A 16,025-nucleotide genomic window follows, 5' to 3' on the forward strand; every position below is an offset into this window, starting at 1 on the left:
ATCCAAACGACGAGCTCGTAGATGGGCTTATATGTACATGGCGTTCATCAGTTCTCAGGTAGAACTCACGTCGCATGCCACCAGTCACGCTATCCAGATCTAAAACCGACTGACCTGCTCGGTATCGCGGAACGGCTTTCCGACCCTCAACCCCTCGACGCCCGCAACTCACTGACAAATAACACCTCAGCAAATACAATCTAGACCTGCGCCTCGTCACTTCAGCTTAGGATCGAGAGCGGGGAAGTGTAGATTCCGGGGAACAGTCTGGGGTTAATCCGGGGATGTGGAGGTTCTGAGCTCATATCCGGACATCCGAATATCCGATCGTGCCATGATTGGCCTTGGCTCAACTGGTGGGGCACTTCGGTCCAGCGCAAGGGGCTCGAGCGTCAGGGAAGATAGGGAGTGATGTATCGTTGATTTCACTTGGCTTGGACGTTTGGGGTTGCGGCGATAGTAATCGCGAGACGATATACTTGGGTACCCTCGGAAGCGTTCCGAGTAGCGTCACCGAAGCATGACTCGTGGTAATACGCCAGAAGTTGCACCGAGATCTTATTCATTAGAGAACAATCAAATATAAGAGGCTATCCATACCGTGTCTCAATCTTCTTGTTCCCGTTCATGCAGCTCGCTGAGGTGTATTGCCCCATTCAACGATCCCATCACAAAGCTGTCGGTCATCCCGCAACCACTACCATGGCGACGGACTCCCGCCAGGCGGTATGTTGAACCAGCTCCAAAACACCCTCAGCAAGCTCCCATTAACCCTCTTCAGGAGTTGGAGCAGATCCAGAATGAGCTCGACATCGAGATCCTCCCCGGCACCGAGATCATGGCAGACATCGGAAGCCATCACTTCGTCAAGAGCGAGGACAAATCCCACCGTGTGCTCGTCCCCCAGCCCTCTAGCTCGCCTCACGACCCCCTCAACTGGAGCACGCGTTGGAAGGTCTCTGCTCTTGTTGCCGTGTCGACCATGAGCTTCACACAGGGCTTCGCGCCGCTGGCTCTCGGGCCCATGTTTGGCTATCTGATGGAAGACTACAATACTTCCTTGACCAACGTCATTCAGTTTACTGGTGTGACCATCTTGGTACTTGGCTTTAGCAACTTCTTCTGGTAAGTGGACATAGCGGGAGAGAGCTGGCATCTTTGGCTGGTACTTACTGATGAATGATCTGACAGGGTCCCGATTTCCACGTCCTTTGGCAGACGCCCTGTCTTGATCTTCTCTCAGATCGTTTGTCTTGCGTCTCATATCTGGCGAGCGAAGGCTACAACATATAACGGATTCATGGGTGCTGCTATGTAAGTTTGAGTACGACGATATCGAAGCTCAACTACTAAACGGCATTTTAGTGTAAGCGGTATTGGTGCAGGCCCCGGAGAGACCATTCAGCCGAGTGTCATCGCAGACATCTTCTTCCTCCATGACCGCGGCAAGTGGAACACTATGTATTGGGTTCTCTATACTGGAGCTTTGATCGTATGTCCCGCCAAAATGCCGCAGCTTTCCGTAACCTAACATTTCCAGGTCGCACCCATCATCGCCGGCGCCATGGCTGACCACACTGGCTGGCCCTCCTTCTGGTGGCTCAACGCCGCCATGACGGCCGCATCTCTCATCACAATTATCCTTGGCTTCCCCGAGACCATGTTCAGCCGTGATGAAACCACTGAGGGCCAGTCCATCCCACCCGAGACCTCCTCCAAAGTCCTAGAAGTTGAGCATCAGGAGAAGCAAGAGGCCGAAGACGGATGCAATAGAAGCGAGTTCAATGCCGACAGGGACCCTTGTCTTGGAAAGGGGAAGCCGAGCCGACAGCAGTGGAAGCTGTTTCAGCCGAATGCATCCACCTTTCGATCCGTCCTCTACGAAGTCTGGATTCCTTGGAAGCTGTTTACCTTTCCGATTGTGCTCTTTGCGTCTTTTGTCGTCAGCTGGAGCTGTAGCTTCATCTTGATTCTCAACTTGACCCAGACACAGGTCTTTTCAGCGCCTCCTTACAACATGAGCTCGCAAAACATTGGTAAGTCTACTTGACGAAATGCAATATGAGGCCTATGCTAACAGGGCGGGCAGGTTTTACTAACTTCTCGCTCTTTGTTGGGGCTTTGATAGGCCTCGCGACGGCTGGCCCATTCAGTGACTGGGTTTCTTCTCGAGCTACGGCTCGAAACAATGGTATCCGGGAACCTGAAATGCGCCTGCCAGCCATGATACCCTATGTTCTGATCATGGCCTTTGGTCACATTATCACGGCTATTGGGTACCAGTACAAATGGCCATGGCAGGTCATCGTCGTGCTGGGTTATTCCACAGCGGGCATCCAAGTTGCGGCACTCCCGAGCATCAGCAGCACGTACGCCATTGATAGTTACAAGCCCGTTGCAGGATCACTTTTTGTCGCCATAACTGTTAACAAGAATCTTTGGGGGTACGGTATGGGCAAGTTTATTACGCCTTGGACAGAAGCCGATGGGTAAGCATCCCTCCTCTAACTACCTAGTCATCGCCAATATGAACTAACGTGTCGTTCCGCAGCTTCATCAACGCCTTTATGGTAAACATGGCTCTTACTGTAGTGTGGTGTCTCTTTGGTGTTATGTTTTATTTCTACGGAAAGACGTTCCGGCGATGGACGAAGGATAGCAGCGTGCATAAGCTGTAGAAATGGGACCTCTACGCTTACTTCTTCCTCAACCGACTGACTGGTGGGTCAAGCGTCGCTTAATAGTAACTTGAGAACTCCGTAGATCCAAAAGACTTCCAGGTACTGATTACCTGATGAATTGTGCAAGGTCGGGCAGGATGTTATGTATCTACCAAACGAAAGCTCAAGTTGGCGCGGTAGCGGTGCAAGTGGCCCAAACTGAGTAGTGGCAACGCATGTCAACGACCTGCACGTACGACCAACCGTAGGTAGACATTGGAAGCCTTTATATACTCATCACTGTTGACTGTACCAGTAGTGGACGAAGTTGGATCGGCTCGGTCTAATTTGAACTATCTAGCAAGTATTGAATAAAAAAAGTGGAAGATGGGGCTTGAGCAGCTCCAAGAGAATAGAAAAACACAGGAATATATGTGAAGAGCCAATAGACGCCATCGTAGGTCTTGAAACACAGTATTCAGGATAGAATACTCCTCCCCTACTGAGGAACCGTGCGGATATCAACCATTAGGTTTCCATTACCCCAAGCAGGGTTCTGGCCCCTGACCTTGCCATCGGCCCTGGAGCACCTGTCCATGACCAATCCAGCACCCCGAGCGACAGCCTGGCTATTGAAGAAGTTAGCAGTGGCCCACCACAAATCGTCTGCAAATGAGGGGCGCCTTCGACTCACCAAGGCGAGGTAGCAGTTCGGTCACTGGGAAGGCCAACAGCAATGCCAGTAATTTGGGTGTTTCCGCGTCTGCAGAAGGATTGGCCGCCGACGCCAGCCGTGCATGCCTGGTTGCCCAGACTGGCGAGGTAGTTGATGCACTCTACTGCTTCATTGATCTGTCCGAGGGTCAGTGATTGTGAATGAGTTTTTGTAATGCAGACGTACATTGGCCAGTGTGTTTCCAGGGAGGTTGTCCATACAGCTCGGAGCACGCGCTTCGAGGCCTTGAGGAACAGCAAGAGTCGAGGTAGCGAGAGTGAGAAGAAGAGCAACGGAAGTGAGGTAGTTGACCATGTTGACGGTGTTGGGGATGGTGATGGAATTATCAGGGTTGGTGAAAGAGGTAAAACGTGTAAGAGTCTTGCAACTGAGCGTCTAGATGTGCTTGTACTGTGAGTAAAAGGTAGACAGATTGGAATTGGAAGGCTTGCTTTTATACTTTTCTATCTGGCAAAGTTCTGTTACATCTGGTGATAGCCCTATGATTGCAGGATCACTATAAACAAGGGTGCGGCTTGACAACGCATCGCTGGAGAACCAACATAGACATCTTCTATTGGGTAAAACCTTAATTAACACTGACGATCGAGGCAGTGACTGCACCGCCGTAGAAGAATCTTATCTGATTGGCGTGTTCGGACTGACAAAGGATCGACATCTTACTCAGCCCAGGGGCTCAGCTCCTGAAACCACACCCTGTCAGCATCTGACTTCTTTTATTTAAAGTAATTACGAAGACCGACGGACCGAGAATACGGACTGCCGAGGAATCCGATGCGACGATATCGACGGATAGGTACTAAGAGTGGGTTATTATGCATGCCATGCCGTGCTTCGGGCTGAGCTAGCAAGGGACAAGAAATGCCGCTTCCTTCGGACCTGGGGTTCTCGGACTTGAGTGCGACGGCAGCCCGCCAAGGCCCGCAGACTTTCATTTCTGCTCGGTTTCAATTCCTAATTTCTATTGGGATCTCTGCTGAGCTGCCTGACTACCCAACCGCCGGCCCTCTCGGGAGGCACCCCCATAGCATCTTGACTCTGCACATTTTCTTCCTTAGACTCAATCTCTCTTCCCCTAGTCTCGATTTTATCAGACTTGATTCTTATTCATCGAAGCTCCGTTTTCCCCCTTAATTTTCAACTTTGAACCGTTCGTTATAGAGGACTGATCCTCCTTCTCTTTGTGCCGAGCCTGTACCTGCTGCGTTCCCTTGAATATAGGCTTTCCCTTTGATTCCTCTCCCTTTCGAATTTCGTCCCCCAATTGTTGCAGTTGAAGGGTCAGGCCGATTATTTTTCATTTTCTTGAACTATCTTCTTCCTGAGCTTCTCCCGTCTTTCCTTTTCCTCTTCGTGTTGATGCTTGATCCAATTGAATTTTTCACTGTCTGGATCTTTAATTCCTGCCTTCAATTTGGCTAATTCTTTCTCCTTTCTCTCTACATAGTCTTCCCTCTTTGCGAATTCGCCTGCTTCTACCGCACTTATAGTTCGATATTCCTGATCTTTATATCCTTCTCCCTTAACGGTTCCTGCTTCCTTGCGATTTCTTCGCTCTGGTCTAAGCTTTGATTCAAGGTTCTTATCTTGACTTGGACGTTGCTCACCTCCATCCATGGGCTTTTTATTTGAGTTATCTTTGGTTTTGACAATTTATCATGCGCTGTGATTTTGGTTTTTGTCTGGGAAGTCATCTTTAGTGACAGCGGTGGCTGAATCGGCCGGTTGAATCGTTCCCCTGAGGTCATTTCTGGGTGAGCCACGTTTTGTTGGCTTGGTTAGTGCTATGCAGGTACGGAAAATGTTAAGGTCTGATGTACCCGACACCAGAAAAACTACAAGACAGTGTGGTCATTTACTCAAGTGTACAGCGGACCTTGACAGGAGACTAATAAAAATGGCTGAACTATTGGCATTAGACCTGGACGTACCAAATAGTCAACTCTTGACAGCCCTGGCGCGGTCAATCAGCCTGTTGATTTCATGGAAGCGATCGCGCTGCCTCCTCTAGCGCAATGGAGAATCGGCATAGGTATAACCTACCTTCTCAAAACTTCAACTGTCCCCCGTATGGCTGCACACGCTCTTTTCTCCTTATTCCACCACATACATTCTTTTACGCTCCCTATGGTTTCCCAAGCATTCGTCACTGCCTGTATGGCAGTTTTGATGCTGTCGGGGTCAAATGCCAGTCCGTGCAGGCCCCAGTCCAGCTCAACCGAGAGTTTGACAGTTTCGAGCTCGACCGCGACATTGAGTGCGACTATTTCTTCCTTGACGACTGAAACCTCGGCCTCAGAGACGTAAACAGAGGCTTCCGAATCCTCGACCGAGTCCAGCACTGTCAGAACTGAGGTTTCTTCCACCGAGTCCACTACTCTGTCTGCGACTGAGTCCGTCAAAACACCTGCCACTGTATCTATCACCGATTCTTCTACCGCGTCCTCTTCCGAGTTTATCACCGTAACTACCGCCATTTCTACCGCCGAGGCTACTACTGCTGAGCCTTCCCCCTCCACCACGAGCCAATATCCCCCAGAAACTACATATATCGTCAACCCTGGATTTGACGCGTCACCTGTGTCGGTGGAGCCATGGGAGCTCACCTACACCTTTACTACCTTTGGCGCGCGGATCTTGTCAGCTCGTACCAGGCATTACAATTGTCTCAAACGTCAGGGCAGTGGCGGCAGATACCTGGAGTCTGCCAGTACACCCAACAGCAACACGACACTGGCAGCCTTTATCTCGCCGCCGGCTTTGACTGCCCTAGCCCTGCGCAAGCTTAGTTCGATTCTGTTGAGTTCAAGCAAGCAAGTGCTTGATCAGCAGTTGTTTAGGCAGACAGAACTGAATATATGTTATAGCTATTCTTAGTGTTAATGTACACACTTGACATGGATTACCATCTTCATCACTGCCCGCTACATGAGTCCGACTTCCAGAAATTGTTGTTGGGATGTTATCGCCCTTGTTGATCTGGCGGCCAGGATTAAGACGCAACCAACCACTTCATAGTGGCCACCAGCATCTTACAGATGAGCAGATATGACTCGGAGCTAGCAATATATCACAGGCCACATTCGAGAAAATTGTACTCGATTGCTGGCGGTGCTGGGGATTGTCCCGGGTAGTACAGCCTCCTCTGGCTGGGTATTTCGACAACTTCGAGACTGTAGGTAAGTGCGCAACTGAGAGCGGGTCAGCAAGAATAATTCCTGAACTAACCATAATAAATCAACCTTTGAATCTATCCTACAGTCTTCTCGTACCTTTACTTTGAGATGAGTTGCCGAGGTTACAAAAGAAAGATCAGCATCGGAACAGCTTCCGGTCCTGCATATTCCACCCCATTACCCCACTACGTCATCTTCCCTTCGTCATTCATGTCAATTCCAGCCTCAATGGTCAGACTCAGACCTGATCTAAACCTCTTTATCTCGTCCCGGTACCTCTAAAACACCTTCTGCGCCCAGATGGCCAACCTCGCACGTTCTCTGAATTCCTCTAGCGTCGCCGAGACCTTGGCTACCTACGAGAGCTGGGCCGAGAGTTACAACGAAGATATCAGCAAGGAAGAGTACACAGCGCCCGAGATTGCCAGTGACTATGTCCTCAAGCACGTGGGCTCTTAGAATATCAAGAGTGCGACCATCTTGGATGCTGGATGCGGTATAGGGCTCGTCGGCCAACATCTCGGCAAGCGTGGTGCGACACATCTCGACGGCATCGATCTCAGTCCTGGCATGCTTCAAGTTGCCCATCGAACCGGTGTATATCGCTCCCTGAACGTGGCGGACCTATCGCAAACCCTCAAGATACCTAACCAGTCGTACGACGTTGTGGTCTGTGTTGGGACATTGACCCAAGGCCATGTCGGACCCGGCGCTTTTGACGAGTTTGTCAGGGTGGTTAAGCCGGGCGGGTTTATTGTGGCAACAGTGAGAGAATCGGTTTGGCAGAAGAGTGGGTACAAGGACAAAGTGAAAGCGCTTGATAAGGGCGGAGAAGTGAAGCTCCTCGGTGACAAGCTGGAGGTTATTGGAACAGATGTGCGGGCCGTCTTTGTGATCCTTCAAGTTCAGTGAAAGAATACAGCCACTAAGGGATATAGTTCAAGGCATACTTTCAGGCTAGCAAGGCTTGGAAGACCAAGATTAGCTGGAGCTTCGCCAAGTGTCTCGATTGGATACCACGCTGCGTGTGACTAGACGTACTCTCAGTTACGGCGTGAGGCGTTACTAAGATCGACAGCAATATCTCAACCTCACAAATGACTCATGAACCATCTTCATGGTAGGTCTAATGTCTGAGGCTGAGACCAGAGAAAACTTGAATGACATCCAGCTGGCTTAGTCTGGCAAACGCAGTTCCCATTTGCGCTAGACTCCTAGTTTCAGTCAGAGGCCTCTCGCTAAAGCTACCTGGCCACTGGCTTAAGTCGCGTGATAAATCAGGGCCTCATTTTCAGCCCGCATGAGTGATGTCCTACGGTGCAGGGGCTGAAAACGGGCTGGATTCGGATTCCGTGTCTTGGCAAAGATCAGGCTTCCAATCACCTCTTCCTACTTTTTCAATGACGCACTTGTCAGACATATGATCAGAAAACACACTGAGAGACACGGCAACATTAGAACCCAAGACTACAAAACACCGTAAACCCAATCAACTCTTCAGTTTACTTTAGAGAGCGGGCGACTGCCTGCTGACTTTCAGCGCCACGGAAGCCTGCGCCTCTCACTGACGTGGAAATCTTTTATGCTGAACACCTGGTGGCGGTTGTTGTGTGGCAATAACTTGTCAACGTGTTCCCACCATCTATCTACTTAAGGCGACCCAGTCTGACTGCTGAAGAAACTGAAGCCGTTTCAACCATGCCCAAGAATGGCTCGAAACTGCACTCCCCCGCCAGAACTTCGATTCTGGGGCTCTTGCGAATGCACTTGTCCTGAACCGGACCCAGACATTGCTGGCATCGGGGTAAGCGACTCGTTTGGCCCTTATTCGAGGAAAGACTAACACATAAAACAGGTCATTAGTTCATTTATGACTTCTTCAGCCCTAGCCATTGTTTCTACATGTCTTTATCTTCTCATCATTCGTTCTGGTCTTGAGCCTGAAGACAGCTTCAACCCCATTGATGGCTGGGCGCGACGGACGTTTTGCAATCCGTTCGTCGACTTCATAACCAAGGCGCAATGCATAAAGACCCGCATGGACAAGATCGAGGCCACCATCTTCTCCTTTGTCTTGTCGCTCGCGGATATGCAACTTGTGACGGGAATCGCCATGCTCAGTGCAGCCGTTATCAAGTTACATGACGAAAAAAACAAAATCAGCATCTATCACTTCAGCATGGTGACGAATTTGGCCTGGTTCAGCAGTACAGTGCATTTGTTGACTATGCTGGCTATCCGGACCAAGGTCATAGGGAGCATGAAGAAGCAACCCCGTCGAGAATGGCCAGGACAGGAAGCTTCATCGCGTCATAGGAGAGCCAGGGCTGCCATCGGGTGGGGAGGAGATGTTATTGTCCGGATAATAAGCATGCTCCTCTTGGCGGCTTTGTTACTATACTGCTCCTATGTATCTGGTGCTAGTGAATGGTATATCTATGACCACTGCCCTGCGAGATGCTCACTGGGCAAAGAGAAGGGGGGCGAGCCACTCCAATGGGCGGTGGTTAACTTTGTCTTGATTCTTCTCGAATATCCGAGACAATGTTTGGCTCTATGGCGTACCTTAGGGCGTTGGTGGATCGACAAGGCGAGGCATCACTTCCTTGACAACAAAGGACTTGGAGAGGCGAATAGGAGCAGCAACACCCCTGCCCTTATGGAGAAAGATTTTTGTTTGTTTGTACTACATCCAAGAGTCTGAGCTTCGAACAGTTGTTCTTGGCACATGTGTCTGGTTTGGGCTGGGCTTGTACTGGACCTTTGACGACAGGAAGCGATTCCACGAGTTGTGGAAAGGGCGTGTTGACATCGATAACGAGAACAACGCAAAGGGGTTCGGGCAGCTGGTTCCCATTCTCCTTTTGGGTATGCCATTTCTTCAGGCGCTCCAGACATACTCTGGTAAGTTTCTCATTGACAGATCCAGGATGATTCGGACTTTGAGCTAACACATCTGTTCACTTAGAACAATCAAGAGAGGGGGAAGATTCAGAAAATAAGCACGAGAATATGGAACAATGGGAGACCTTTCGGGAATGGAAGAAGGCGCACCTAATCCACGAATCATGAAGGGGCCGGGGCATGATGAGAAAGTAAGATGAATGAGCAAAATTGCAAGCATGAGACTCATGCTCAAGATACAGAGGCATCGTTATGGGTACCCAATGGGGCTCAAAGCGAAATTGACAAGACGGTATTTAGAGTCATAGATATCTCAACGGTGAATTAATGAGTGAAATGGCCGGTGCTACAAGAGCCGGCCTCTAGGGGACTTCCTCCGTCAACCGAACACATCTTATTACTCCCGATGCCACCTCCGTCGCTGCCTATTTTCTTGACTAACCGCCATGATGGCATATGAATCGACTGGGTAGTCAGGAAATCATAGGAGCCCCCCACACAAGCCCAACACCACCTTGTTGGATGCCTCCTCTCCGTTCACGTCACCAATATAGCCCAGCCGGCCCAGCCCAACGCAGGCCCATGCCACTGCAGCCTCGTTTGGCACTCCGGGTTCAGCGTACCAGACATGTTCCTTCCTGATGTTGCTCACAAAGAGCGCCTTTTGGATGTACGAGGGGGTGAGGTGGTTCATTAGCTTGTTGTCGAGATAAGCGGAACGGAAGGTGACGGTTGCACGGTGGTACGATCCCCTTTGCCAGCGGAGGCCCGCCTCGGAGAAGAAGTAATTGAACTCGTCTCCTCCTACCATGCTGCTAAAACAGCCTGCCAGCACGACCCTGGCCCCCTCGCGGAGGTGGTCAATGACGACTCTCCTGACTTCCTTCTGTCGTGTAATGCCCCCATCGGCGACGAGGATGATGTCAGGAGGTGACTTTCCGCCAAGTATGGCGAGGGCAGCTTCTAGTGTCGAGGCTCGTTCCATCTTGGCTTTCGGTTTGATCTCTGCGACGAGGCTTCCAAAGCAACTGTCGAACAGATCCTCGTACTCAAGACAAAACACAAGCATGCGAGGGAGCAGGTCGCTGTCGATTGTTTCCTTGCTAACAATGTCGATCTGAGGAGATCCCGCTGTGATGTCTGCAAAGTGAGCAATGTCTATCTCGTTCTGGGCTGCTTGTTTGGCTGCTGCATCAGCCTCTGTATTGTTCTCCCTTGGGATGTTCCAGAGATCAACACTCAGTCCCTGTTGCTTCAACCTTTCCACCTCACCGAGTAATAGGTCCCACAGATCTTTGTTCTTGACATTACCCCCGACGCGTGTCGTCCATCCCTTGCGTACCCAGTTTTTGGCCCAGCTGGTGGCGCCCTGAACCACATAGGAAGAGTCGGTTGCAATAACAATGTTTTTGAACCCCTCATCGTGCCAGTCGCAAACTCGAAGAGCGGCAATTGCTGCACGCAGCTCAGCTCGGTTGCTGGTCGCTACGCTGTCATCCCCAAACGGGCCCTCGTTCTCAAGGCGGCTGGACACAACATTTTGGCTGCCCTCCTGGTCACTTCCAGGCTTTCCAAACACAACGGCCCAGCCTGCGCGAGGTTCCAGCTGCCCATTGTTGATACAAGCGCCATCGGTGTATGCGAGTACCCTGTTTCCGTCGTTGCGGTGGATGAACCGGACATGGCCGGAGACCGTGGGAGTTGGGGGGAAAAGCTCAAGTGGCTCCGATCTAGGCTTTGGAGGGTTGAATCTCTTTGGAAACGCACTTCCGGTGCTTCGTCTTTTCGGCAGTCCCTCCGTCTTCTCTCCCGATTGCAGGCTATCCCTGCCATCAGCAGTGATTACTCGGTAGACTCCATGTACTCCCCCCACCACGCGGGTAAACTTGGAGCGCTCTCCATTAATCAAGGCAATGGCACCTGTCGTTTCTTGCCAGGCATGTAGACACCGACAGAGAACCAGATCCGCCTCCTCTTTAGAACGAGGGGGGTGGAAGATTGGCAGGGAAGGATTGTCTTCTTTAACCAAAGCTTCCCAGAGGTACGGATTGGCATCGTTTACCATCCGTGAAAGCCTAGAATATTGCCTCTATAGCGCATCCTGTGTGTCCAACATCTTGTTCATGTTTGACGACCTTCGCACCTTTGCCCGTACAAGCCTTCCCACCGGTCGCTGGCGGACGGGATGAGGCTCATCAGCGTCTGTAAAGTTATGGTCGTCCGAATATTCCCCGATGTCGAGATAGAGGCGCACTTTCAGAAGGGTGAGAGCCACAAGCTGGCTAAGGCTCAGAGCTTGTTGAGAGGTTCGAAAGGGTCGGCTCCGTGAATGTCAAGGAACGGTAGCGTCTTATCTTTCCAGTTGTAACGCCCGTTAAAATGGTCCTTATCATTGAAGTTGGCCCACCACTTGAGGAAATCGTAGCATTCCTGTTCGCGGCCGAGGCGCAGCAGGATATGGGGAATGATGTCTTGCACACGGCAGTCGTCCTTTCGGGACTTAAGAAGTATGTCTTCAAAGCGCTCGAGAGCACCGGCGACGGCACCGATTGTGTTGAGTTCGAGGAGTTTCTCGGTAGCGAAGAACCGGTCCCATACGGGGTCGTTGTCATCGTCAAAGTCCATGATAGGCAGTGAAAGCTGGACAGAAGTTGGGTGGGTGTTTAGGAGAGATTCGGTCTAATTTTGTGAGTCTGCGTTAAAGAAAGCCCCGAAGAACATCCGGGTTCAGGGGTAACTAGAAGTCAACCCTAATTCCTTTTTTTCACCTTTCATTCTTATATGCATTTTGCTTTCTTTCTTTTTTGATAGATACCTACGTAACCCACAGCAAAGCAGGTACCTTGTCTTTACCCCTGTTCATTATGTCTCGTGGTTTTTGACCCCCAGCCTTTCCTGGGATCTGTTTGGGAAACCGAGAAAACTCAGGCTTCACTGCAAGATCATTTCGCCACAGAATTAGAGATATTTTCTATCTAAACATAACCCATCTAGACTCTGTCTCAATCAATAGGACTTACTTCCTACACTCTCTTCCTCTTCTTGTCACGTGAACTTTCCACGGGTCTAGCTTCATCCGCTAGGCTATTTCCATCGACGCCCAGTCCTTCTTGAACGCAGTTTAGAATCCGTTCGAGAAAGCTTTCCACATAGCTTGATTCGTGATACCTCGTGTCAAATACACCAGAGAGTTCCAGCTGGTCATCCCAAGACCCGAGAAAGAGCGCCACGCCAGCCCCCATCGGTTCGCTGGCGGCCCAGACGTTGGTAAGTTCAAAAGGCCCATGCCTCTGCTGAACCATGGAACTCACATTCCCAATCGAAGAGAGAGCTACCGGGCAAAAAGGCGGTTCCGATACAGCGTGGGGATCAACGCCGGATGGAGACGTGAAGGACTTGAATGTTGAGGGAGCGAAGGCGACCTGTTCATGAATCTCTTCGGAAGGAACCGGTCGGATATCATTGAAAAAGTGTTGTACTTGAGGTAGGATTTTTCGCATTTCAGTCGCGTGGTTTCCAGTTGTCTCGTCTGATGACCCGGGCACAACCAAGTCTATGCCCAGTGCTTGTGTTGAGATAGTGTGGTATGCAGCAGCCGCGTGAGCAGGGGTGTTGTAAGGTTCCTGGCAGTAGGGACGTAGATTGATCATGCTGTGATTGACATATCGGACTGGGTATGAATCTTCCTTTTGGGGCTGTACCTCTGAGAGAGCCATTACCAAGGCCGTCATAAAGACATGTGTCACACTCACTCCAGAAGCAACGTCCTTGCAGCCACGGAGAATTTTTGAAGTACGATCCTTGGGAACTGCATGCGAAAGGCGTATCAGCTTGCCATCTCTAGCGCCTTCGGCATGCGTCGAGCTTGAGGGGAGTGCAAGAAGGCCCTGGTGTTTGTAGATGGTTCCATTTTGAGTTTGGATCTCCTCCAGACGTTTCGTTTGTGCCTCGGACAATGATTCAGGCATCTCCGCAGCAATTCGAATACAAGGAGATAGATTTTCATATTCCTTGCCCCATTTTGGGAGGCAATACTCATCTCCTTGTTCGAAAGCCATTGCAGCGTAGTCAAACAGTTGATTGACTAGCTGCAGAACACCAACACCATCGGATACATCGTGAGGACAACGCAAAAGTATTGTCTGGCGGTAGCTATCCTGCCCATTTGATCTCACGAGAAAGAGAGTGCCCGTCTCAAAGGCAGCGGCTGTGTTGTTGTTGAACCACTCGAGCGGCTCAACATCAGTATCCACAACCTTGAAGGTTGAACCCACCCAACGATCCTGCTCATCGTCGGTATCAAATGACTGGTAAATCCTTCCCAATTGGTCGCTATTTTCATCACGCTCGATACGAGAACCCAGGGTTGGATGCTGGTAACGAAGCGTAATCCAGGCCTTCTTCAGAGCTGCCTCAACCCAGTCTTCTTCGTCGATGGTGGGCATCGAATCAACAGGGGTGACATTAAAAGATGCACAGCCGCTAACTGGAAAGCACCCATTTCCTTTTCGTGAAGACGTGATGTAAAATCTCTCGCATTCGTCGACATCACGAGCCCAGGTGCCCTTGGGGGATATCTGCCACTGGTGGCGGGACAAGGGGATATTTGACGCCATGTGTTAGGTGATAGAGTTTGCAGATGAACGTGCGGGTACAGATTGAAGAAAAGGCAGCGAGGGGAATTTGTGTAGTCAATATGACTGTGGTGAAAAGAGAAGATGAAAAGGAACAAGATGAGGAGAGGGACGCGACCGTGAATGAGACGCGACGTCTCGATAAACACGCGAACACGTGCTGTCGCGTTGGACAGCTGATTTGTGTGAATACGAGAAAGACGAGGGGCGCCAAGAACCTGATAAGCTTGCTTGAACCTTGATGGACCCCTGGTAGCGGATCTTGATGAAATGACCTTCGTATTAAATCTCTCAAACTGACTCAGAACGTTGTTCAAACACGATGGTTTCAAAATGTCTTGAGAAAGAAGATGCCGTGTTCAGGAACATCTGATATAGCATGATAACTTCAGATTCCATTTCAAGGCTTTCAACTGCCACTTGCTCCCTCCATACCTTCTCATTTATGCCTTCTTGTTTGCAATGTTCTTCAAAGGCACCTGCTGTCCGGTAGACGGCACGCCATCATCATCCCCCGAAAGAGTCTCCTCATCGGTACTTTGTTGCCCTGACATACCGCCCAGCCCCCCATTGGAGTAGTCGCCTGGACCTTTGCTTCCGTTGGGAATATGGAATCGGCGATCGAAACGAGACAAGGCGTAGGTGAAGACCACAACCAACTCAATTACATAGTTGAAGCAGTAATAAGCCGCCCTAGAATTGAACCATCCAGGGTTCTCGGTCGGTCGTTGAATGAAGGCACCGCCAGCGCGGAAACAGGCGCCGAGAGAGAGGAGGACCGAGGTGAAAAGGAGTAGAACCACTTTGATACGCATAGTGCCTCGGCCAAAATGCTCGATGGGGAACGAGCGTGGAAGTAGGAGTATAGTGATGACTGCTGGAATAGGAACAAAGGCCAACACCGCGAGGTAGACAGCCGTGACGAGCCGTATGCATCGGAGCTGGGATTGGGTATGAGAATCGAGCGTGTAATAGCTGTACACAACTGAAACAACAACCATGATGAGAGAAGCGGCGATACCAGAGTATAAGAGTCGAAAAGTCCAACCAAACGCTTTGCTCCAGCCTATCTGAGGCTGGTAAGCCCGGACGACGCGCTGCAGCAAGATCAAGTTGACGACGAAAAGAAGCAGCATGCCAGCGTTGGCGAATATGGAGGCCGCGATGACGAGGCGGGCGTTGTCATTGTGGACAGCCCAGGCAATGCGCAGCACGTTGGCCATGATACGAGCCATGGAAAGTCCGAAAAGAAGTGCCGAGAGGACGAATTTGTGCCCGCGGCGGAGGTTGAGTTGAAATCTCGTCATGTTGAGGGTCGCGGAAAGAACGGGGGGGGACGACCAGGACAGAGGAAATCGGAACGTCGGGGATGGGCGATGGGGTGAGTCCAAGGATGGCACCACGAGGGAGATATGGGGGTCCCTTTATTAAGGTCAGCATGAAGGGGAGACATGTGCTGCGTCATGTACGAACCTCTGGCGTATGTTTGTGTTGTGACGACATTCTGGTGATACTGATGTGGCTGTAGATGTGGAATAGTCGAGAGACTAAATGAGTTGACGGATTCTAGTTAGGATGAGCTTGAGTACTAGTTGGATGCAGGTGAGAACTTCTGTACTGGTGATTACCAAGCATAGATATACGTCCAATTCCCTCTCCCGGCTTTACAAAAAACAGGGGAGTCTCGGTTCAGTACAGGTCTGTAATCTGCCAAACGGCCCACACTAGGAAGTCGGAGAATTGAGTGAGCCACCCTCGGCCGAAAGGTGACTGTCATAAAAGGTCGTTAAGCTATCGTCTTTCGGACATAGCGAGTAGATAGTGTGTTGGTTGGTGTGGGGATGAGAATCGGACATAAGACACTACCCATTGTCTTGTCCGCGTGCTACTGCATGCCCACTCCCGCCCGAAACTA

The 16,025-nt window shown here is 50.6% G+C and overlaps 8 protein-coding genes across 8 annotated transcripts; 3 read left to right on the forward strand and 5 right to left on the reverse strand.

The window, feature by feature from the left end:
* Positions 1–702: 702 nt before the first annotated feature.
* On the forward strand, positions 703–2,678 carry NECHADRAFT_82900 (uncharacterized protein; the record flags this gene model as incomplete). Its single annotated transcript, XM_003049194.1, has 7 exons — positions 703–726; positions 758–1,125; positions 1,192–1,314; positions 1,366–1,492; positions 1,541–2,036; positions 2,090–2,489; positions 2,552–2,678. The coding sequence occupies 7 exons, from the start codon at positions 703–705 to the stop codon at positions 2,676–2,678; spliced, it is 1,665 nt and encodes a 554-aa protein (XP_003049240.1).
* A 481-nt stretch (positions 2,679–3,159) lies between these two features.
* On the reverse strand, positions 3,160–3,690 carry NECHADRAFT_95076 (uncharacterized protein; the record flags this gene model as incomplete). The annotated part of the gene is made up of 3 exons (XM_003049440.1): positions 3,160–3,289; positions 3,355–3,512; positions 3,562–3,690. The coding sequence occupies 3 exons, from the start codon at positions 3,688–3,690 to the stop codon at positions 3,160–3,162; spliced, it is 417 nt and encodes a 138-aa protein (XP_003049486.1).
* A 1,362-nt stretch (positions 3,691–5,052) lies between these two features.
* On the reverse strand, positions 5,053–5,873 carry NECHADRAFT_82902 (uncharacterized protein; the record flags this gene model as incomplete). The annotated part of the gene is made up of 2 exons (XM_003049441.1): positions 5,053–5,231; positions 5,507–5,873. 2 exons carry the CDS (start codon positions 5,871–5,873, stop codon positions 5,053–5,055), a joined length of 546 nt encoding a protein of 181 aa, XP_003049487.1.
* Positions 5,874–6,872: 999 nt separating this feature from the next.
* NECHADRAFT_45415 (uncharacterized protein) lies at positions 6,873–7,484 on the forward strand (the record flags this gene model as incomplete). Its single annotated transcript, XM_003049195.1, is given in 2 exon segments — positions 6,873–7,019; positions 7,032–7,484. The coding sequence occupies 2 exon segments, from the start codon at positions 6,873–6,875 to the stop codon at positions 7,482–7,484; spliced, it is 600 nt and encodes a 199-aa protein (XP_003049241.1).
* A 796-nt stretch (positions 7,485–8,280) lies between these two features.
* On the forward strand, positions 8,281–9,523 carry NECHADRAFT_45252 (uncharacterized protein; the record flags this gene model as incomplete). Its single annotated transcript, XM_003049196.1, has 3 exons — positions 8,281–8,376; positions 8,428–9,251; positions 9,346–9,523. 3 exons carry the CDS (start codon positions 8,281–8,283, stop codon positions 9,521–9,523), a joined length of 1,098 nt encoding a protein of 365 aa, XP_003049242.1.
* Positions 9,524–9,957: 434 nt separating this feature from the next.
* NECHADRAFT_82905 (uncharacterized protein) lies at positions 9,958–12,101 on the reverse strand (the record flags this gene model as incomplete). Its single annotated transcript, XM_003049442.1, has 3 exons — positions 9,958–11,565; positions 11,620–11,797; positions 11,884–12,101. The coding sequence occupies 3 exons, from the start codon at positions 12,099–12,101 to the stop codon at positions 9,958–9,960; spliced, it is 2,004 nt and encodes a 667-aa protein (XP_003049488.1).
* Positions 12,102–12,426: 325 nt separating this feature from the next.
* On the reverse strand, positions 12,427–14,092 carry NECHADRAFT_70711 (uncharacterized protein; the record flags this gene model as incomplete). Its single annotated transcript, XM_003049443.1, has 1 exon — positions 12,427–14,092. The coding sequence occupies one exon, from the start codon at positions 14,090–14,092 to the stop codon at positions 12,500–12,502; it is 1,593 nt and encodes a 530-aa protein (XP_003049489.1). The 3' UTR covers positions 12,427–12,499.
* A 461-nt stretch (positions 14,093–14,553) lies between these two features.
* On the reverse strand, positions 14,554–15,417 carry NECHADRAFT_82907 (uncharacterized protein; the record flags this gene model as incomplete). The annotated part of the gene is made up of 1 exon (XM_003049444.1): positions 14,554–15,417. One exon carries the CDS (start codon positions 15,415–15,417, stop codon positions 14,554–14,556), a length of 864 nt encoding a protein of 287 aa, XP_003049490.1.
* Positions 15,418–16,025: the final 608 nt, after the last annotated feature.

The sequence above is a fragment of the Fusarium vanettenii genome (assembly GCF_000151355.1).
Source record: "Fusarium vanettenii 77-13-4 chromosome 7 genomic scaffold NECHAsca_9_chr7_10_0, whole genome shotgun sequence".
In the NCBI taxonomy this organism is placed as follows: Eukaryota; Fungi; Ascomycota; class Sordariomycetes; order Hypocreales; family Nectriaceae; genus Fusarium; species Fusarium vanettenii.